The sequence below is a fragment of the Haemaphysalis longicornis genome, unplaced genomic scaffold (genome assembly GCF_048455015.1).
Source record: "Haemaphysalis longicornis isolate Haplotype H1 unplaced genomic scaffold, Haemaphysalis longicornis Haplotype H1 scaffold_1, whole genome shotgun sequence".
Lineage (NCBI taxonomy): Eukaryota > Metazoa > Arthropoda > Arachnida > Ixodida > Ixodidae > Haemaphysalis > Haemaphysalis longicornis.
In genome coordinates, this window is record NW_027526203.1 from 464298239 (window position 1) to 464320058 (window position 21820).

At 45.7% G+C, this 21820-nt stretch overlaps 3 protein-coding genes across 3 annotated transcripts in view; 1 reads left to right on the top strand and 2 right to left on the bottom strand.

Annotated features, from left to right (window-relative positions):
• Positions 1 to 17082, bottom strand: part of LOC144156187 (WD repeat-containing protein 91) — a 49379-nt gene extending 32297 nt beyond the window's left edge. Inside the window, exons 1-6 of the mRNA XM_077688054.1 lie at positions 16728 to 17082; positions 11113 to 11377; positions 9858 to 9980; positions 7848 to 7930; positions 2486 to 2574; positions 596 to 729 (exon numbers count right to left, since the gene is read on the bottom strand). Coding sequence (XP_077544180.1) covers positions 596 to 729; positions 2486 to 2574; positions 7848 to 7930; positions 9858 to 9980; positions 11113 to 11377; positions 16728 to 16847 — 814 coding nt within the window. The 5' untranslated portion in view covers positions 16848 to 17082. The remainder of the gene's footprint in view (positions 1 to 595; positions 730 to 2485; positions 2575 to 7847; positions 7931 to 9857; positions 9981 to 11112; positions 11378 to 16727) is intronic.
• Positions 14172 to 16630, bottom strand: LOC144156185 (propionyl-CoA carboxylase alpha chain, mitochondrial-like). Its single transcript, XM_077688053.1, has one exon. The coding sequence runs from the start codon at positions 16405 to 16407 to the stop codon at positions 14266 to 14268; it is 2142 nt and encodes a 713-aa protein (XP_077544179.1). The 5' UTR covers positions 16408 to 16630; the 3' UTR covers positions 14172 to 14265.
• A 562-nt stretch (positions 17083 to 17644) lies between the features above and the next one.
• Positions 17645 to 21820, top strand: part of Meltrin (disintegrin and metalloproteinase domain-containing protein meltrin) — a 146537-nt gene continuing 142361 nt past the window's right edge. The window contains exon 1 of the mRNA XM_077688055.1: positions 17645 to 17843. Coding sequence (XP_077544181.1) covers positions 17744 to 17843 — 100 coding nt within the window. The 5' untranslated portion in view covers positions 17645 to 17743. The remainder of the gene's footprint in view (positions 17844 to 21820) is intronic.

A 21820-nucleotide genomic window follows, 5' to 3' on the forward strand; every position in this document is an offset into this window, starting at 1 on the left:
ATTGCAGGTTTTGATACATAGCTTGTTCAACTCTCTCCAGCAGCAAGATATCACAGTTTCAGACACTTCCCAGAACTACTGGGAAAGTTGACACATTTTGCCACTGCATATACAGTAAGCATAGCCGCTAATGCAAATGACAGTGTTGAAAAATTATTGCTGACATAAAACAATCATTTTGTGTCCAACATACAAGCTATTTTCACCGGTACTAAATGACATCAACACAAACTTATCTCTGCACCCCACTAGCAGCACAATTTGAAAAGCTGTGGCCATGTGAAACATAGCGTGCTAAAATCTACAAAGTACACGGAACGGTTTCACAAAGCAATGCACCTAACATAAGCCCCTTTGTTCCTACATGCATGCACTGTTCATGCATTACAGCGTGAATGGCATAAAAAAAAAAAAAAGCACTGCACACAGAGCACAAACGGGATGACCAGGAACAACAATCTGATGATGCCGAAACGAGAAGTTGCATGTGTGAAAATCTTTCAATCTTCGGACACGTTTGACAAGATGTGATGAGAAAACCTGTGCTGAACATCTTGGAGGCAATCACTGCAATTGTTCCAAAAGCTTCACTAACTTTGCTCTTCTCCTGTCTGTTTTTTGGACTCTGCTTGTAGCTTGCGGCCGGTGACAGGTGACGTCTGGATGTTACCAAGCGTTCGCATCAGCGATGGGAAAATTTTCCGGCCCCCCTCAGAAACCGGGGCTTCCCTGAAAAGAAAGCGTGTAAATAATGTCACTTGGCTGACTACTTCCATGACGATGTAAACAGAGCAGTTGCCAGAGGCTAGGGCAATATTACAGAACTTGCCAAGTACTGATACTTGAGTTACAGGGACGATGAGAGAACGGGAATGAGAATGCAATGAGATTTACTTTTACACAACTTTTTCCATGGAAGCCCACTCCCTGTTCTTCAACAATTGAACCTTCTATGGCTGTGGCAATGTTCCAGCCATGTTCCAGCTTTTTACCAGCCACTGTGTTTCCGGACAGAGTTTGGCTAGTGCGTAAATTAATACATCCGTCTTCTGCGTTTTGCTGTTTTGTGTCGTATTCGCCCTGCAGCCGGGAAAAGGCAAGGACAAGGCGAGGGGGACAGCTGGGATTGGCTTAGGGGCTTGACACCCTCCAGAAATATGTAATCTGTCGGCTGAGACTCCCAAATTTTCTTATTTATCAAGCTGTCTGAAAATTTTTTATACAGGAGCCTGTTTTTCTGACCGCACAAGTTGGAAAGCGCCTTCTAGTGTTGCTTTGGACACCCCGTGACACCTATGAAGTGAGGGGTATTTCAGCCCCTCTCGGGAGAAAGAGGAGTAAACTAAAAAAAAAAAAAAAAACCTCTTGCTATGCTTTTTATGCAACTATCAGTGGTGTGTTGACCTCACCTTTTTTCACACTTAAGCTTCCAAGATCACATTCAGAGAGAATTTTCACACATCTTGAATTACATTATTTACCTATTCCTTCACTGTTATTCCAAACTGCTTAGTTCTGTCATCTAAACTATTAATTAAAACAAAATCTATTGTGCTTATGCAAGGATTAACTTTAAAACAAATTCATTCAAGCCGCATGCTCAAAACACACAATACCAAACTAGGGTATACTACAAGTTTCACTGTAAACTGAACAAGTTCCAAACATTTTACATCAGCGATGCAAGATCTCAGTCATAACTGTGGGTACAGAGTACAAAATAGTGGATATCTACAATTCACTAAGCTTCGAGTACTGTGTGAAAGCTAGCTTTTTGAAGCAATGCGCGAGTGGAAGAGAAATCTTGTCCACCTGTGTGAGTGGCTGTCTCTTGTAGGATGGCAACTACAATACGTCAAACACACACCACACTATGTCCTTATCTCGCCTTTTTTCTTGTTTTTTTTTTAAAGGAGATCACTAGGGTTGATGCCATTGGAACCACCAAGTAAGAGGTTCCTGCTTTTTGTGCAAGAATAATAAGCAACACTACGAAGCTGCAAGCCCCGAGTAAACCACGGGCTGTTGGTCTTGTCAGTACTGCAGTTTTGCTCCCAATTCCTAAATTCCCACTGCACGAAGTCTGTCAATGCTCTGAAAGCATAAAAATAGAATTTTTCTATATATATGTGTGTGTATGTACATAGTTAACCCTTGACTATATTAACTACCAGAGCATATACGTGTGTATTGCAGAAAGTTTGCTACATTACTGCTTCTACGAATTCAGTTTTCCTATTTACTTGACAAATCCAGTAATTCAATCATGTTTAGTTTTGAAATATAGCAGACTTCACGAGTTTTGAAGGGGTCACATTGCTCAAAGCATTTCAGCCAGTGTTATGCATCAAAAATAAAACAGCAAGCCTGGCCCAACCAGCCAGCTCGTTTATCACCACAGGTTTTCACCCACATGACAGGTGCTTAAGAGCCAGGAGATACGTAGTTACCCCATCCGGGGCTATATAGATTCTACTGAACTTACTGGGCTATCACATAAAAGTCATCCATGGGCTCTTCAGGGGCAACAAGGGCATCTGCTACTTCGCACACCTCCGGCTTGCCAGCCGCCAGCTAAGAAGAAGAGCAACAAGGGGACATTTAACAATTTCACCTCGGACATGATTAGTGGTACTAGTGAACTGGATGTAACAAAAGTTGACAAGAGTTTGCAACTTTTCATTACATCCACGTTTTCGTTACAAGCAGGTTTTGAGTTAAGGCTCATGGGAATGAAGCAGAAACAAAGCCAAAATGCTAGACACCAGTGAAGGTGAACTCGCCCTTCATGGATTTATTTCACAGCGAAAAACTAAACTTGTACTGAAAGGGTGCCTTTTTGCAAACCTGATGCTCTTTATGGCACTCAACATTGTTCAGAGGGGGCTAGCTGGAAAACTATGCCAGGCTGCAACATTCTTCTTTCTCACCAATGGAGACGGCACTTAAAATTGTACACTTTTCTTGAAAAGACAAAACTTTTCATTTTCTAGCAGCAGCCCTCCTCACCGACGAACCAATACCACAGAGAGAAGTGGAGATGAGCGGCTACACACCAACAGGATGGCCTAGCACCTCAAAACTTAAGTCTGGAACTGAAACCGCACTGATGCGTGGAAACGCACGGTAGTTTGCGATGCAGGCGGGAAGCAGAGCTCTTCGATGTAGGCAGTTGCGAAACTCCGCATCAAAAAACGGCCCGCGCCTGGACCCCCCCTACTTTGGATTGTGCGTACCGTGGCGCCACTGCGGTTGCCGCATGCGCTATCCAAAAAACAAAATAATTATTCAAACTGACAATTTAATTTAAATTTTGTTTTAAAGTGCATAATTCTTTATTTTTGTGCTTTCTTAAGTTATTCATTGCTATCTTAACTCTGGTTTTTAGGTGGTGATTGTTTCTGCGTCCGCGCATCTACCTCGACCAATTAGCGCTTGTGCGGGCACTCCGGCACAACATAGGTCCGAACTGAAGTACCAAATTCGGAGTTATCCTTTGGCCTACAGCTCAGTGTATGCCAAAAATAATCCAGTAGCCGATCAAGCGGCTCTAAATAATCAGTTTCAGGTGGCATAAAGCCGTCGAAGCGACTTATTTTTTTTGTGGCCAGAAGACCGAAGAGGACGCGCAGCAGACGACAGTGCGTAAGCGACGGTTGACCCCATGGTCGCATTTCTGTTTACTACTTTTGCTCCGTATGTATATAAAACACTTGCATAGTTCAACACATTGGGCTCCTTTGGCATAACAAATTTACGTAAGCACTCAAATACCATTTTTCGCCCAGGTCGTCGAGCAGCGAAGCAAGTTGTATAGTTTATTTTGTCACCAAAAGATGGCGCCACTGTAAAACAAGATCCAAAGCAGTAGACCAATCTCAGGGCCACTTTTTGATACATGGGGCCTATGGGGAGTTTCGCAACTCCTATATCCAGTAACTCTGGGTGGGAAGGGGGGGGGGGGGGGGGTGCTAGGGAATGAGGGGTAGTTACTTTTGCTAGCTGGTGTGGTCTCACACTACACAAGCAAAACCACATGTCACTGATACACTAGCCACGGGATGGTGCTAGCACCTCCGTTCATCATCATCATCATGACAAATTTCGTGTTTAGGCGATTTGAGACGCTTTCATCACTGCTGGCTCCTTACGGTAGTGCCAGTATTCGTTAAATTAGTTCATTTCTCTGGTTTACTTATGAGTAAAAGTGCAAAAAACATTTGATCAGCTCGCCAACTTCGTTACATCATGGTTAACTGCCGCGACGGTTCGTTACATACAGGTCGCAAACACTTGGGCTTCATAGGGGGTGGCAATGGGGAATTGAAAAACTTCGTTGAATCCATGAATTCGTTACATAGAGGTTCGTTACGTTCAGGAAAATACTTCAAAATACAATCTAGCCAACTTGTTTATATTACGGCTTTTAGTAAGAACACCTTACTGGATATATAAAATGAATTTATTTTCTTGTTTTTTTTTTGTATGCTTGCATTTGAGTCTGCCTTCAAAAAATTTTCAGCCTTGACGATCACACAGATCTATGCTTACTAGGATACTCTGCATTTAGTACTAGTAGGTCAACAAGGCTAAACGAAGTCCCATCAACATCAACAATGCACACCACTGCAGGAACAGGAACCAAGGCAACTAAGCATCTTTGACTTGTTTTGTTAAGATTTTAGATTTTCTTGACATCACACAACCTAATGTGTAACTTGGCAAGTGGTTGCAAGAAGGTGCTGGCAGCTCCGCTCAGGTGACACAAGTAGCTGCAGCTACAGCTTGTCACCACTTGCCAGATTAAAATTCTTAATGAAAACAAAGTTCGAGATGTAGGACAAGAGCTGATAACATAGGCAACAACAACAGTGGAAATGGCCACCCGTGCCCCTAGTGAAAGTACCAGTGAAGTATTCATCTTAACTGTGGGACCTATCCTCTTCAGGAAGCAACTGAAACTGTAACAGGCAATTTTCGTCAGTAGATTATATTTAATTATTTGTTGTTCGTTCACGTATTGAAAGCTCTGTTTCACAATTGCTATGTCAATACGTATGCATTGATCAAAGCAATAAAAGCACTATGTAAACATTTGGTGCCCGTACTTATCAACCAAAAAATTACTTAAAAGGGCCACGAAGACAAAATACAAGTTTGGTTCATTCAAAAGATTGCCTCATTAGAATCATGCTGACACCACTTGTAACGTAAACTTCGCTCAAATAAGCTGTGTAATTAGGAAAAAAGGGAATGGCCATGTGACCCACTACAGTAAAGCCCGCTTATATCGAACATGAATATATCGAATTATTGCCTACATCAAACCCTTGTATAATTCTGGTAAAAATTACATGCATTTAAAAATTTTTATATCGAACACGAGTTTGCTCACAATAGAATATCGAACTCTCCCGCGCGGGATTTTTCGCTCTCCTTAGGCATGTGGCACGCTTTCCCACAATACATCGGCGCACAGCGGTGGCGCGGGTGTCGCTTGCGACTCCCACGCAAGCTCGGGCGCGTCTAAACCGGCCGTGGCAGAGTGGACCAGCTCCACACAGGAATGCTGTTGGAGTTGAAAGCGCCACATTGGGCACTGCGGGCTGCGGTGTCACCGAACTTCAAGTCCGCGCCACTCGCTGCTTGGTTCGCTGGGTTCGCCATTATTCGCTTGTATGTCTCCGCTCTGTGGAAGACGCTGAGGACTCCGTACCGCTTCCGAGCACGAGCGAAGCCATCGCTGCTGTGGCCCTGCTACGGCGATACTACAGTGCCATTGAGGGCAGTGGTCTTGTGCTTTTCGACTGTTTAGATACCGTGGAGCAAGCAGTCACCACTCACCCAGTTCTTCCGCCCCAATAAATTATTGTTTTCTTTCCGAGAAAGTGTCGTATCAATAGTGAACTGCAGGGTGGCAAGAGCTCAGCGTTAGCTCGTGAATCCATCGGCAAGATTGCACTCAGAAGTTTTTTTTTCGCTTCACTTTCTATATCGAATTTTCGCTATATCGAACTATTTTGCAATCCTCTCGCTGTTCGATATAAGCGGGTTTTACTGTAGCTCATTTCCCGCAACAGAACCTATGATGTCATACCAGCCAGCTCTGCGATTGGCGGAGGCTGGAAAAAGCAAACGCAAATCATGCAGAACTTATAAGTTTGCCAAATGAGCTATTTGCGCTTAAATTTAGGACACATTCTTTTTATAACAGTACAAATGGTGGGACAAACAGTGGAAGTTGCAAAAGCACACGTAAACATAGAAGTATTGATGCGTACTGCTGTTGGTACTGTGCGCCCTATGCTTTGTTTATATGCACGGCACTGCGGGGCTTCGGGGTTGTCTCAGACGACACTGGCCGGCTGACGCAAGCGACGGTGTCTTACGTGACCCTATTTGTCGGGCGAGCACCATGTTTCACGAAACGGTTATTTTCTCCATGAACAAAAACAAGCCAGGTTTAAATACAGTCGCAAACAAACCAAAGGCAGAAAACGGCTTGCCACAGAGTGTTGGCGCCATCTAGGTTGACTAACAGTAAGCTAGTCTTCTCTTCCCGCCAAGTTTAGCTGAAAGACCTGTTCTTATGATGTCACTGCAAACGTCGTTCAAACACACGTTCTGGCGCGAGAACAAAACTTTAGCTTAAATTGATTAATTTCGCAATGAATAAAGCATCGTTCGCTTCCGGACAAGCGCTGGGGGCACTATAGAACATGAAATCGTTCGAATAAAACAACCTTGTATTTTGTCTTCATGGCCCCTTTAAGGTTTATAAGGTGAAAGGTCAAACAGACCGTGTGAATTTGTTGTGTAGCATACTCTTATTGTGCCATAATGGCAGAAGACGAGGACGGTAGGAAACGATGATGAAGTGATTGAGCACGCAAGCCGTGCACGTGCGGTGGTGCGAAAGGAGCAGTGGCAGGGCAATGTTAGCGACGCAATGTCTCGTTCCTTTTCTACCCGAGTGCATCATGCAAAATATATTTGTGGATACCAGCCACCGATGTCTGTCTGGTTCTTCTTTTCCACAGTTGTGGCATTTATCACAAGCCTAGTAGAGGTGATAACATGTGTGCAAATGGCCATTCACTGTTGGAAGGACTGCCTGGAATTTTTGCACAAAAGACTCTTCTACAGAAGAATGGGTGTCCAATATAAAGATAGAAAAAACATACACCCCATATTCTAGCCCTTTACATGCCTCTATGCCCAAAACTGTGCATTAAAATTCAGAAGCATTTGCAGGTTCATTCACTCATCAAAACCCATGCTGATAATTTCGCACCTCTACAGTTCCTTTAACGTATGCATAAAGCTTTGCGAAGAGATTTTAAATTCATAACAAAGCCCCTTCCATAAACAAAGTGATAATTTGAAAATTATTTCTGTTGGCACAAATTGTAACACATCCCTCCTCACTCTATAAAATACAGCCATAACAAATAAATTTTCTATTTCCATTGTGCTTGCTTTAAACAGGCCATACTGTACACTGCTAATACATAATGGTGTAAAAATTCTTTCCAAGCTTTTCTCCTGGAATAACATGTTCTAGATACGACCTCACAGTTTTGAAATATTCAGGCACTTAAGCTGCTAGCTGGGAAGTTTATTTCAGCAATACAGCCAGAACTCAAATTACAAGGTCGCTAAAATCGCTCGGCTGAAACAGAAATAAAAAAAACAAAAACAGCGTTGAAAATTCTTCACGTCTTCTAACCTGGTAGATAAACTGGCTGGATTAAAACTACAGGCCCATGTATGGCAATTGTTTTTAGAGTGTGTAATTAGCTGCCAACGCACTTCTCTAAGAGGATGCTTGAACATGCATTACTCACCTCGTGTTTAAGAGATTCATTTTCTTCTTGCAAAAACTGCATCTTGTTCATATCTTCATCGTAACTCAGGAGTGTCGGCAGGGCTGAGTATATAGAAACAAACAATAGGCCCCATGTAAGCCACAACTAGTACGCTAATCAGCCAGCTGTGAGCTGTGTGAAATGTTCACTGTGAACAGGTCGGCGCAGATGCATTGGACATTAGATTGGGCCTTTGCCTGTGAATACTTAAAGATGCAATGAAGAAAAATACAACTTTGCTTATTACAAAAGAACTTTTGCGTTAACTTATTCAACTTTCGATTCAACCCCAGCTCTGAGAGACGTTTTCTGAACAAAAAAAAAAAAAAAGATATGGAATATAAAATATTACAAAGCTTTCAAATTTCATGATACACGATGTCAGAAGTGACGTAACGGGGGAAATACTAAAAACAGTCATCAGTGAGTTAAACCCACATCAGCATTTGAGTGGTATGATCAAATGAAACTACAAGCACCTCCACAATCGCACAGTCTTGTTTTTTGTTAATGGCTTCGGTCGGCAGATGCCAATTACACAAAGAAATCCCTGTGACAGTATAAGGACCTGGTGAGAAAGTGGCTGGTGAATGACCACTGCTTTATCTGTTTTCCTTAATACCTAGATTGTTCGAATTATTGTTAAAATTAGAATCATTGTTATTTGGTCAACGAACCCAACCCTCATCTTGTTTTCATGGACCCTTCGATGCACTCCTTGGCCACCTCTTTTCAATTTTTTTTTTTGCACTAGTTGTGCACTGTGCACTAGTTGTCATGTAGTTGTGCACTGGTAAGACATTTCACAGTTAGGCACATCCGTGTGCTTGATTCTTAATTAAGGACAAAAATCATATTTTGAGACAAAAATTATTTGTGTTTCCAGATTCAGGTATACACAAATAACCAGACAAGGCTCTCCGGTTCAGACCAGGTTGTCTAAAATTATACGAAGCCCTCCGACTATGCAAGCACTCATAGACCTAGAGTTATTATCTTCAGGGCCCAAATCCTCTCCCTTAATCCTTCTGCACTGCTCATCAGAACTTATTATTTGGTATTCATTTGATAATGCACCCCCAAGAAAATTAGGCGCCTTAAGTCAGACAAAATGTTTGTCAATGCAAAGCAGACAGGTAAAATGAGTTAGATTAAGTTTATACAACGGCTTAGCAGGATCCAAACACACGGTGAAAACAAGATCATGTCAACAGCTACGACAAGTTAATGAGTAAGCAGTAGGCTTGCGGCAAAGAATCAATTGCTTGGCAAATTACACAAGCAGAATGATATGACTGAACGTAAAGTCAAAACTGCAGTCTGAATCGAGACAAGCAAATTGCGAGCAGGAACACAAGTGCAATCCTGCACGTCCATCAACCTATCTCAGGAGTGATTTTTGACCACACAGAGCCCACTAGGCTTGTGTAAAGACAAACTCAACCGAATGGAATTATCTGTTCACTTTACCAGAAATTCATATAAAGCAAATGTTTTTGCACTCTGTTACAAAAATTAACTGCATATGTTCCTCTTATATTCAAATTCCTCTTGGACTAATTCACCTTCCCGTGAGTATATCATACACATCTTTGTATATAGTTGGCGGTTGATTTGCTGGACTGCCTCAACATTTGGATGCTTTTTGGGGAGTTACTCAGCAACAAAGTAGTGCTTTTTTCCCCCTGCATTACATTTTTCATTGCAGACTGCCCAATTATTTTGATGCTTCTGCAGTCCCCTTTAGGTCCTTAAATAATTGGCACTGAAAACAGGGACCATGACTAGAAACACAGGAGCAGGTAGCAGATCGAACAAGGTTACCTCATGGAGCACGCACAACGTTCCTTAGTGGCAAATGTTAACGACAGGCATAGAACGTGTCAGAGCAAGGTGCTGGGCATTGCCACAAGTGCTCTTCAAGGTTATTCTGTCGGGGTCATGTTCTCTGCCACAGGACTCATGAAAGGCGTGATACTGCAGACTCACCCATACTTTGGTAGACGACACTCAAGAAGTTCCGTAAGGAAATTACCATCATCTCTTGCCACTGGCGAGTGAAGTAGACTTGAAAATTTGGGTTGTCTTCCACACTTTTCAGAAATGGAAGAGCTGAAAAACATGCAATAGCGGTTGAAACCCCCGGCAGTTGGTAAGTCCATTCGAGACATGCTGATGACAAAGCACTGACACTGGGTTGTCCTTATTCAGCACATTTCTAGCACACTTGCGAAACAACCTTTCCCACTCTGCTACAATCGGAGCAGTGGAACGTTTGGCTGCTTGTCATTAAACTCAACGAAGCCTTCTGCTTTGGAAAACACTGGGACCTTTTCATTGCAATTTCGATGGCCGCTATGTCAAATTTAAAATAAGGCCTTCCCCAAACTGTGACTCAAAGCAATTACTTCTGGCACAAAATCAAACTTCTCCATTTGTTCCCAACTGCCAGCCAAGTTCTCAATGTAACAGCTGTATGGGTTCTGAACGCTGTGGGGGAAGAACTCAAGGCTGTGACGATGATTCATGCATTGGAAGCACAAGAACATGCCAAGCAATTTAATTCCCCTCCAGAGCTGAGTTTTATCTGTGGCTCCCTGGACCCATGGAAAGGGTTTGCTTGCTTGTGGAGGCAATGGACGGAAGCAATTCTACCAAGCCAAAACTTAACACTGGGCAGCCGTCCCAGTAACTAGCACAAAGTATCAGTACTGTAAATATGTCAAATTAGAGAGAGAGTGAGAGAAAGATAGAGCATTTCACCTTTATATTTTGCAGTTTTGGATTTTAAGTTGCATTCTGTGCCCTAACTTGCAAGCACTTCTCTAGTGCTACCAGATGATAAAGAACTGAAAGGAGCGCAAGCTTGAGTTTGCCAGAAAAGCTGTCAAACATTTTTTTGTAATGGTTGCGTGGCTTTCATCATCAGCCTATCTACACCCACTGCAGGGCAAAGGCCTCTCCCATAGATCTCCGTGGCTTTAGCTCAGTCTTTTCATGGTTCCTGTAGTTATTCACCACTGAGATCACCAGCACACATAATCGTTCTGTCTGGATTTCCCCCACTTTTCTCACCACGTGAAAGTGATGCCGCACAATAACAGACCACCCTACTCAGGTTTTTTTTCTTTTTTTTTTTCTGATGAATCTTCGAAGCTTTGCATTCCCCTCTGTTGAAAAATCAACTAGTATTGTGCATTCTTCAGACTGAAAAAGGCTGCGACTTGCTGCCACAACAACGTACCGAACCACTCCTTCCACTCCGCCTGGCCATGCAGTTCAGGGGCCATCTTATCGAAGAAGTCCGTGAGCTTGTCTTGCCGGCCATTGGTGACGCACGCCACAACGTACATGCGCAGCAAGGCGAGCTCCAACTTGCGCACAGTTGGGATGAAAGATTGCTCGAGGCGCCGGAAAATACGGTTGTCCAAGTGGCTCCAGATGTCTCGAAGGCCAACCAAGTCCAAGGATTCTATACAGCTGCTTAGGTGCTCCACTACGCGGTCAGGCTGCAAGGGGACAAGCATGGGACATGCACTTATTTCCCATGCCCTCTGCGCAAATGACAAAGTGATGAAAACAAGATGGGAGGAAACTGAAGTGGCTCACAGACTACTACTAATACTAATACTACTACTACTTTTACCTCCCTAGCTCAGCACGCCAATTCTGAAGCAGTATATAGCCTAGAGAAGTAGCTTTGGTGGCAGAGAAATAATTTTGGATGAGCTTAACTAGTGTCAATTTATTTGTAGGGGGTTCTCCGAAAAGAGAGAAATCCTTGGAGGCAACTCTTGGAAATTTTGTGATCACGCACCATACAGAGTTCCAGTACTATGTTCATATTTTAACAGCTTTCCCAAGTTGCGCATGGTTAGATCCCGTCAAATTCCCATTTCTCACTCATAACAAAAACAGCTGCACACGCTTAACTACCAAGCATTAAAAAAATTAATGTGTCATCAAGAAGCAAGAAGCAATGTGGAATAGATTCAAGCACATTAATCTCACTCCAACACCAGGGAAAGCATGCATACTTTTCACGGTTCAAAATGCAATGCTGATAAAACACGAAAACAAAAGAACTTGCCTTCAACGACAATGCTTGTGCAATACTCAAGAACAGTCATTGAATTATATGCAACTAAATCTGATGCGGGTACCAGGAAGTAGATTGCGATATACACTACCTATCAAATTACTATCAGAGCGACAAGCTGGCATACTGCCAAGCTATAACCACAATGAAATCAAAAGCCTGAAATAATGACTCGAGATGAGGAAAAGACATCCTTGCTCCTGTCTTGCTTGACTTGCACTCTCGTTTTATGAGCTTTTGATTTCATTACGACACCCTACCAGTTTGCCCACTTGTTCATTCTGTAAGCCACGAGCAGTTCCATTGACAGGTACCTGGCTCCTGACTGGCAACACCGATTTTGTTACCCCTGCCAAATGACCACTGAAGTTATGCAACACAGATTTTGTCGCGGCTTGCACTGCAATACATCTCGGAAATTCTGGCTGTGATGATTGAGGGTTTAGGTACAGGAATGTTGTTTTAGGTTGACATGACTGCATAAATTTCCATTGAAATACTATAGCTAATAGCTAGGGTGACCACTAGTCCCATTTTGGCTGGGACAGTCCTACTTCAGAAGAGATGTCCTATTTTTAGCAGGTGGAATGAATGGGAAGTATGTTTACTTGCCATAGACTTCCAATATAAACATAGCATAAACATTTATTTCGCTGAAAATACAATTAAGAGCTTTTTCTGACATAATTGAATATTGGCAATACTGGATGTGGCTTGACAGGACACTTCAATAGGGAGATCAGATTTTTTTTATGCAATAATATTTCAGATGACAGTCATATAGCTCAATTAAAAGTTCTAATTTTTGCTTTCTTAGATTTGTTCCCACACACATACAGCTGTGATCCTCTGCCCTTGAGGAAAATGACTTTCATACTTTCTTCAGGTACCAATTAGCGGAAGAAATTTCCTCTGGCAGAAACGGCAGCCCCAGCACACTGCCAGCAACAGCAGCACAAAGTCCCAACACACACACACACCATAAAATCGATGCACTGAACTATTAAATTTTTAGACAGCACTGTTTTGAATGATCCCAATGCAAATAAACAAGAGCATGGCATACACCAGTTTTATTAGAGGTTTAAGACAGAAGAAAAGTGGGCCGATATTTTAAGGGGCTGCATGGTGCCTAGAGGGTCCCAATCATTGGGCCACAGCCGGGGCTGCGGTGGTTGCCTATGCTTTGTGTACGCCTGACACGGCTGACAACACAGGCCCACACAAAGCTGCCCATTGAATGGCAGCAAATTTTTTTGCAGTGTCCACATCCCTCTACTGTCTCCTGGTGCACACTCATTGCAATCAAGTTGTTTTTAATGCACAGTGCATGCTGCGAAGACTACTGTCAATAAGACGGTGCAATTTTTTCCTGTTGTTCATACTTCAAAAAAAAAAAAAAAATGAAGGAATTTACACACAGAAGTTCCCCTTCCACAAAACATGCAAACAACCAGGCACACAGACACACACTCACACCAGAAAAAATGCTTTGGATTGCAACGTAATAAAACAAGACATGCAGTCATGTAGAAATGAGGCACAAACACAAAAATGTGAATAATGACGACTTAAGTCCAAGGTTAAAATTTGTGGATGCCAAATAATGGTACAAGTACATTTAAGAAGTTCCACTACCTCACTTCATTGTTATAATTGAGTAATGCAATAATTTCACTTATTTGCACAGAAATCTTTGTTCTCACTCATATTTTCACGCCCGCGCCTCATTTGGCCACGACTATTACGGCCAAACAGACTACACTCAGAGCAGCGCTCCCCCATCCTAATTGCACGCACTCAAGTGCGTGTCGGGCCACGGTAAGAAGCGAAAGGCACCCGACACACTGCTGAGGCATTCCATGGTAAGGCTAAATAAGCACAACTTAGATGGCAATTTTTACAGCAAGCCTACATTCCTTCACACAACTTTCCCAACTTTCCCAGCAACAATTTTCTGAAGTTGCTTTAACCCGTTGCAGCTCCAAAAAAGATGGAAGGTTGGCCTAGTTTAGTACTGACACATTGTGAAACACAGAAAAAAAAATAAATGATGCTGAGCCTAAAGGGATACGACAGCACTATCCAGTTGCCCTACAGCTCTTTACAACTGCATTTTGTTTGTCATGAGTGTTGCAACTCCGCAAACTACTTAGTGTGAAAGCTACCACTAACACACATACACAATGGATGCAAAATACAAGTGGGGCTTTTCCAATCCATTTTATTACGGAAATGCAGCACCAATGGTCACTTCCAATAAATGCACCATGTTCCATATAGACCGGCCGCCGCTGATCACTCCAGTTCCACCAGCACCTGACCCTCGTCCACAGTCTGGCCCGGCTTCACAAAGACCCCCTTGATCTTCCCCATGGCAACGGCCACAAGGCTGTTTTGCATCTTCATGGCTTCAATGACGCACACTTCTTGGTTTTCCGCCACCATGTCACCCACCTCGACAGCAACATGCTTCACCAGACCTGGCATGGGGGCTTCCACAATCTTGCTCGTGTCAACCTTCGGCTTTGGGGGCATCTTGCTCAAGAAATCAGAGGCCTCTTGCTGAAGCACCTTGGTGCTCAGGGTCGTGCCTTCGAAGGAGATCTTGAAATTGCCAGAGTAGTCCCGCTGGAGAAGCTGCAAAGTGTACTCGTCGCCGGAAACAACCCCCTTCACCAGGGGCTGCGACAGGTCGGCTGGGAGCGTGACGTCGAACTTGGTGCCATCAACTTGAACAGAGTAGCTACCGTTTCCTTTGTGGTCCAAGGTCACGGGGGTCTTCCTGTCAGCTACCATCACTTCGACTTCCCAGTGAGCAAACGTCTCGGTTGTCGCTACCTTGTGTCCATTCAAAAACTCGCGAGCATGCAACTCGTCCTGCACAAACAACGATGCTGCAAGGCAAGCGAAGTGGGTCTGCTCCTTGTCAGACAGCGGTTTACCTGTGAAGCCATCGGGGTAAATCCGTGGCAGATAACCCGTGTCTATGTTGCCGTTGATGAAATTTGGCTCCGAGAGAACTGCTCGCAGCAGGCTTATGTTGTGAGTGACCCCCCGGATGACGTAAGCGTCTAGTGCCTTTAGCATTGTAAGCCGCGCAGCCTCCCTGTCATCCCCGTACGTGACCAGCTTGCAGATCATTGGATCATAGTAGATGCTGATCTCACTGCCTTCAACGATACCACTGTCGCACCGGACATTTGGAATGTGACTGGGCTCGATGTATTGATGCAGCCTCCCGATGGATGGCAAGCCGAAATGTTTGAAAGGGTCCTCCGCGTAAACTCTGCATTCGAATGACCAGCCCCGAATTGGAATGTCTTTCTGGGAAATCCGTAGTGGGTGACCCTTGGCAACTCGAATCATTTGATGCACAATGTCAACCCCTGTCACACATTCAGTAATGGGATGCTCCACCTGGAGGCGAGTGTTCATCTCGAGGAAGTAGAAGTTTTTCTTTGAGTCCACGAGAAACTCCACGGTGCCAGCAGAGTCATAGCCCACTGCCAGTGCCAATGACACCGCTTGCTCCCCCATGGCCTTGCGTGTCTCTGGGTCTAGAAAAGTGCTAGGGGATTCTTCAATAACCTTCTGGTTTCTTCTCTGGATGGAACATTCTCGTTCGTTGAGGTACACTGCATTTCCATGCTTGTCACTTATCAGTTGTATCTCGATGTGGCGTGGCTTATCGATATACTTTTCAACCAACAGTCTGTCGTCTCCAAAGCTCGACTTGGCCTCCTCCGATGAGAAACGAAATCCCTCGATGGCTTCCTTGTCATTCCAGGCGATTCGCATCCCTTTGCCTCCTCCTCCTGCCGAAGCTTTAATCATCACTGGGTAGCCAATCTCTTGTGCTATTTTGACGCACTCCTCCGGCGTCTGTACTACTCCGTCAAACCCTGGAATGCAGTTCACTTTCGCGGCATTCGCTATGCGCTTACTCTCGATCTTGTCGCCCATCGCGTGAATGGCCTTGGAGTTGGGTCCAATGAATGTCACACCCGCCTCGGTGAGCTTGGCGGCGAAGTCCATGTTCTCGGATAAAAAGCCATACCCGGGATGAACAGCGTCGGCCCCGGACTTCTTGACAACGTCAAGGATGGCGTCAACGCGCAGGTAGCTCTGATTTGTCGGTGCGGGCCCAATGCAGTACGCTTCGTCGGCAAGCTTCACGTGCAAATTGCGAGAATCCACGTCACTGTGCACGGCTACAGTCTTAATGCCCATCATCCTGCAGGTGTGAATCACTCGGCAAGCTATCTCACCTCGGTTCGCGATGAGGATTTTCTTAAACTTATCTTCTTTCGGGTCGATCGGGTCTGTCGTGTAAATCGACGTCCATGACTGATTTCGCACCGACGGCGCCCACAGACGCAGCCTGTGCCTCGCGAAAAGCGACAGCAAATTTGCCGTGACAATTCCACCAGCAGCCATATTGCTGTCCACGCCGTTGCGCGCTGCTTCGCTGGCTCGTTCGGCTAGTCAAGCTCGCACTGGCTCGCACGCTCGCGGCACACAACAAACCTGCTTTGCTAACGGCGCATGCGCGATATCGAGTATGGATCATGACAGATGAAAACGCCCCCATCTACTCGGGCTATTTAACGCAACGTAATAGGGTTTCAGCAGCAGCTCCCAAGACTGGACACGTTACAAGTAAATGGCACAGTGAGATAATTCTTAAAACAAAAGTCGTCGTGAGACCTACCAGAGGTGTCTCGCGACGGTTTAGTGAATACAGAGAAGCTACTTACTCGGAACCCTTTATCTTTGTCGGCCTTAACTTCGGAGTCAAATGCCTTAAGGGACGCAAAGAATCCACGATAGCGCAAATAGTCACGGACCAAATCATCTGCGAATTGTGACGCCGCCATAGCAGTGCACACACGGACATAGGATGATGCACAACTGCTGGGCGCTCCGCGTGGTGCAGTGAGTGGACTGGCTGTACGCCGACATAAGAATAGTGTACAGTTATAAGAAGACACGTGAGTTTAAGAATGGCGAACTGTGTTGCTGCACGCGCACTGTAACGCCCCAGAAAGTCGATCAATATTCGTACTCTTACGAGAAATCTGCTCTCTTTACTCGCGTTACGTTCGTTTTTTTTTATTATTATTGTTGGCGCTTAGTGATGAATGCCATAAATTTATAAAAACACATAACAGATGAATAAGCTATTTTTGTTGTTTTTTGCGTATACATGTTGTTCACAAAATGACAAATGCATAAACACAACACGATACGCAAACTTCTTGATTTATCGCTCGTCAGCAGAGGGCGCACAACACGCAACAAAAAAAAAAGTTTGGATGTTGTTGTAACTTGTAACATTAAACCTCCAGCAACACGGGTAGTTTACTGAGTGCTGTTGGTTTTCAGTTTCTTATCAGACATGAAGAAACATTTTGAGCGTTCCCGTAGCAATCAGTAGGTAGTATTACTCTTTGCCCAAAGCTTCCGCAGTGCTCCAAAATAATTCACTTCGCCAGCATCACGGATCACGGTGTAGGAAGTGTGGCCAGCATCCACGAAGCGGCGCCGCAAGCGTGTACGCGCAGCACGCGCGTATGCGGTTCACGCGCGCGCGTCCAGCGGGAAAGCGGCCTTCCTGGCCACCCTGATGGACAGGAAGTGATGTCACACCAACGGCTGTGATGTCAAGAGTTGTGAGCACGCCTGGTGGCGCCGTTGGCAACTGACGAGTGTTTTCCTAATAATGGGAGGGATGTCGGCGATGTCTTGGTGGTGAGGTGTCTCGTGAGGCACGATGTGGGGACGACTGAAGTCATCCTGGAACAATTACCTCGTCGTGCTTTTGGCGGTGTTGGACCTTCTCGTGTGCACAGTGCTGACAGAAGGAACTGCAGGTAGTGTCCTGTGCCTTTGTTCGTATTCTCCGCGCGCTACTGAGCGCATCCTCGCGCGTTGTGATCGCATAATGCTCGACTGACTATTCGAAACGTCAAAGCATCTGACATCGCTCGCTCGATGCTACCACCTTGCCGCTGGCGCTGCAAAAGTTGTAGAAGAAGAGCTAGAAATAGCATGTTATCACCTCTTTGCAACGTAGCTTGATGTTGAGGTGCGAATCAGTGGAGTACGTTTTGTCAGCGAGCAGCCGACCGAACTAGCCGTGCTCGCTGGTCGCTCAGTGAGTGCTCTGTGTTGCTGCCTTCGTCTGCGCTTTCTTTTTTGTGTGTGTGAAACTGAAAATTCTGCCGGGTAACGGTGAAGTCTAGATTCACAATATCAGATAGGTAACAGTGTGACTATTCGTTGATCGTGTAGTCCCTCTGTAACGATAGTTTTTTATATTTTCTGTAAAAGGAGAAAGACCGTGCTTTTTTTTCATAATGACAGCGTCGTTCGCGCCCATCAGTGGCAAAACTTGACCTGATAGCATTTAACATTATGTTCAGTGCCGACCGTTTAAAGTCGCCTGAAATTGATGACGTTGAAAAGTTATCCTTTTGGTGTTATCAATTTCATTCATCTGATCTCCCCTAAGAGTGTTACCCCCACCCCCGTGAAAAATGCATTCAGCGAATAATTTTGTGGTTTTTTTTTTTTTTTTTTTCGGTAAAATTAGCGAGCGCACTTGAAGGTTCGCGCAGTAGCGCATCGCCGGCACGGCATCAGTGCGATGATGCGACCGGCCGCGGAAACGTAGTGTCGCAGACGAAAGGAGCTTGATCATCTCATCGCGGTGAAGTTGCACGAGAGGGAGCACAAGGGAAGAGCCGGGCGTATTAATCACGGCGTCTGTCACGGCCGAGTGATGCTCCGGAGAGCGACAGGCGTTCCCTTGTTCTCCGTTCAGTGCGCGCGGATGCTGCGCCTCTGGACCATCGCGTCCTGGGACGGGAAACGCGCGTGATAACCAGGCGTGCGCGTTCGACCGTGGCTTGCGGGGTAGCGCCCCTGGTCTTCCAGGTGAGCGTGACTCATCATCCGGATGGTGGCCGCTGCCCCCCTGACGACCGGCTGCGCGCGTCTTTGACGCATCGCTCAGGCCTCTCGTCTGATGACGGAGCCGGTCGTCTCGTCTACGTTATAACTTTTACGGGGGGTCACTGTTTTACCTTCATCACTTGGAGCAATGTGCCCTTTCGCGAGTTCTGTCTGGTCAAAAAAAAAAAAAAAAAAAAAGTCGTCCCGCCCTGCGAAAGTGAATGTCCAGCGAAGCTGTTGTAAACCACTACAAATGATGCTGGGGGAGGGTATGATATGTCGTCTCGGCGAGCTTGTCGCTTACGCTCGGCTTCTGTAATGGCTTATAATCCATAATGCGGTTTCGAAGCTTGTTTTGTAGATTCCTTAAACGAACTCAGAGCTCTGTGCTGATGCCTGATTAGCCTGGCGCATGTGCTCGGCGTCTTAGGTGAGAACTGCTGGGTCCTGTCTGGGTTTTTTGTTTTCGACACGAAATTTTCCGACCAAGAGAGGCTAACAGCTTCGCTGTAAAATTGTATGAACGTGAGCTGGGTGCTTGGTGATCGGCCAACTGCTTGGAGGTCATACCTGATTACTCAAAAGGTAGTTTTTGTTGGCAACACCGAGGAACAAAATTTAAAAACACGGACGCCACGGCTACCCAAAGCGCAGGCAGTATTTTCAATTATGGGTCTATTCGTTTCACCTGCACCGCGTGAACCAGTTCAGGCGGTGCCGCACTTCGCCGTTCGTTTCAGCGGTGCAGCTCGCGGCACCTGAACCGCGCCGTTCGATTCACCGGTGGTGCCGACGGGTGCAGGACGGGTTCATGGCTTTGCCTGCACTCCCTGCCGAGGAGGTGCAGAAGCAGACGAAAAATGTGCAGGTCTGGTTCCGCCGATGGCGGAACCCGCTTTGCACCGCTGTGAACTGGTTCAAGAGGTGCAGGCTGAATCGAAGTGGATTATCTCGACTAGCGCGCGACGTTAGCAGAAATGACAAGATGTCGCGTCATTTATCGCTGTCGACTGCGTTTCTTGCTGTTCCACATATCGCCTCTAATGGGGGGTGCGGTATGTTATCTTTGGTAGGCACCGTCGTCCAGAGGGGTTGCTTTCCTCTTGACCAGTGTTCTTTTTCGGTTGCAGTGGTAGCGAAGGTGCAGCCGTAGCGAAGCAAATCGCGACCATTTTCGTCAGGGTTGCTGGAGCTTGTTGTAATGGGCTGACACGCCAGCCTCCAAGAACGGAACCACCGAGCTTCATACGGTGCTTCCTGCTTCGCAGCGTTATGTCTCCGGTTGTTTGTGGGCGGAAATAGGAAAATGAACTTGATACAGAGAAGCGCAGCCCATGCTCGCCTAATGGAAACCTCCAGCCATCGGGAAGCAGTCTGGTCTTTGGCAGTTGGTCTCCAGTAGGCTAGGATGGCGCTCACCGTGTCATAATTGACCGTCTTGCTAATCAAACAAAGATTACCGTCGGCACGCCGCTTTGGTTTTAGGCACCTTAGATACGCACCGGCAGGGAACTTTCACTCTGCAAGCACCCCAGCTCTGTTTTAAGAACGCTTGAATCGGGTCAGCTAGTCTGCCCCGCTCGCTTTGTATACGCGCTGTTCTTTAGTAGTTTGGACTTGGTCAACCTCGTTACGTCTACCCTGGGCTGCCGAAGTGCCTCCGAGCTGTACCAGCTGGCGTTATAGTAAGCGACCCGAGCTGCGTATACACACGAAACCGCTGATTCTGGCGTGGTGGTTCTTTTTAGCTACTCAAAACAGTGGCCGTTGTTTTCACGCTGAAACCTATAAATACACGAACCCTATTTCCGAATGCTTCAAACTTGTACAGCTCACATTAAACGCTGGGCCAGAACTTGAATTCACGGCGCTTGAACAGCTAGGTCCGCGTTGTGGCTACCCGTGCATGGCTTCTTGGCACGGCACATGGGAAAGTGTGGCACGTTTACACAAGCCTTCTCTTTCCTTGCAACAGCCGCCGCAGCCTGGTTTCCAACCGGCTGTCTGGTGCGTGGCCGCAGAGCGCCATTCCTTTTGAGCGGCCCGAATGTTAACGTATACAAGCACAAGTAGGCAGGAGTGAGAAGATGTGCTTGCTGGTTGATATCCGTCCTCACTGACTGCTTTCTCGTCGTTTTCGCGTGCTGTTTACGCTCGGCATGAATGGAAGTGACGCTGCACGAAACAGAAAGGGCGGGAGGGGTCTCTGCTAAGCCTACACGCGACGCGTGTACTTCCCCGAAGTCACGCTAAAAGGGTCGGTCGGAATCTGCCCGTGACATCGCCCGGTTGTTACCGAAAACCGCACTGCTTTGAGTCATTTCAGCCAGTTGGAATGACGTGGCCATAGTAGACGGGACGACCCTCCCACCAAACGCAAGCTGCGCTTGGGCTGTACTCGGACACAAATGTGGTGGTTATCGCTTCGTACGTGACTGTCATATCAAGGTTCTCAACAATGCGCAAAGTCACACGTGCAAGTAAAAAGAAAACACGCAAAAGATGCGCGCATGAGCTGCTCGTAAATGAAAACTCCTGTGAGGCTCAAAAATTGCACGCTAATACACCGCTGCCGTCCCGCGGTCCTAATGGTGCGGCCACGTCTTGTGATTGCGATATTTCCGAACAGTAGTGTGCAGACGCACTTGCGGCAATGGTTTCACATATGAGCACCGCCTGAAGGTGCGAAGGGTGCATGAAGGCAATACACAATTTTATTTGATTCCCGTACCTCACTCAGCTCGATTCCAGCCACAAAAGACGTTTTTTAGCCGAAAAAAAATATGCGATAAGTATTGAAAAACTATTTCGCGCTACAGTAACGTCTTATGCGCGGGAATGGCGTCGTATGGGCCAGCACTAAGGCCATACTTATCAGTGTGTTAACTGCACA

What these genes read in the sequence shown, in the direction of transcription:
- LOC144156185 (XM_077688053.1), bottom strand. Translation starts at nt 16,407, where the DNA reads ATGGCTGCTGGTGGAATTGTCACGGCAAATTTGCTGTCGCTTTTCGCG.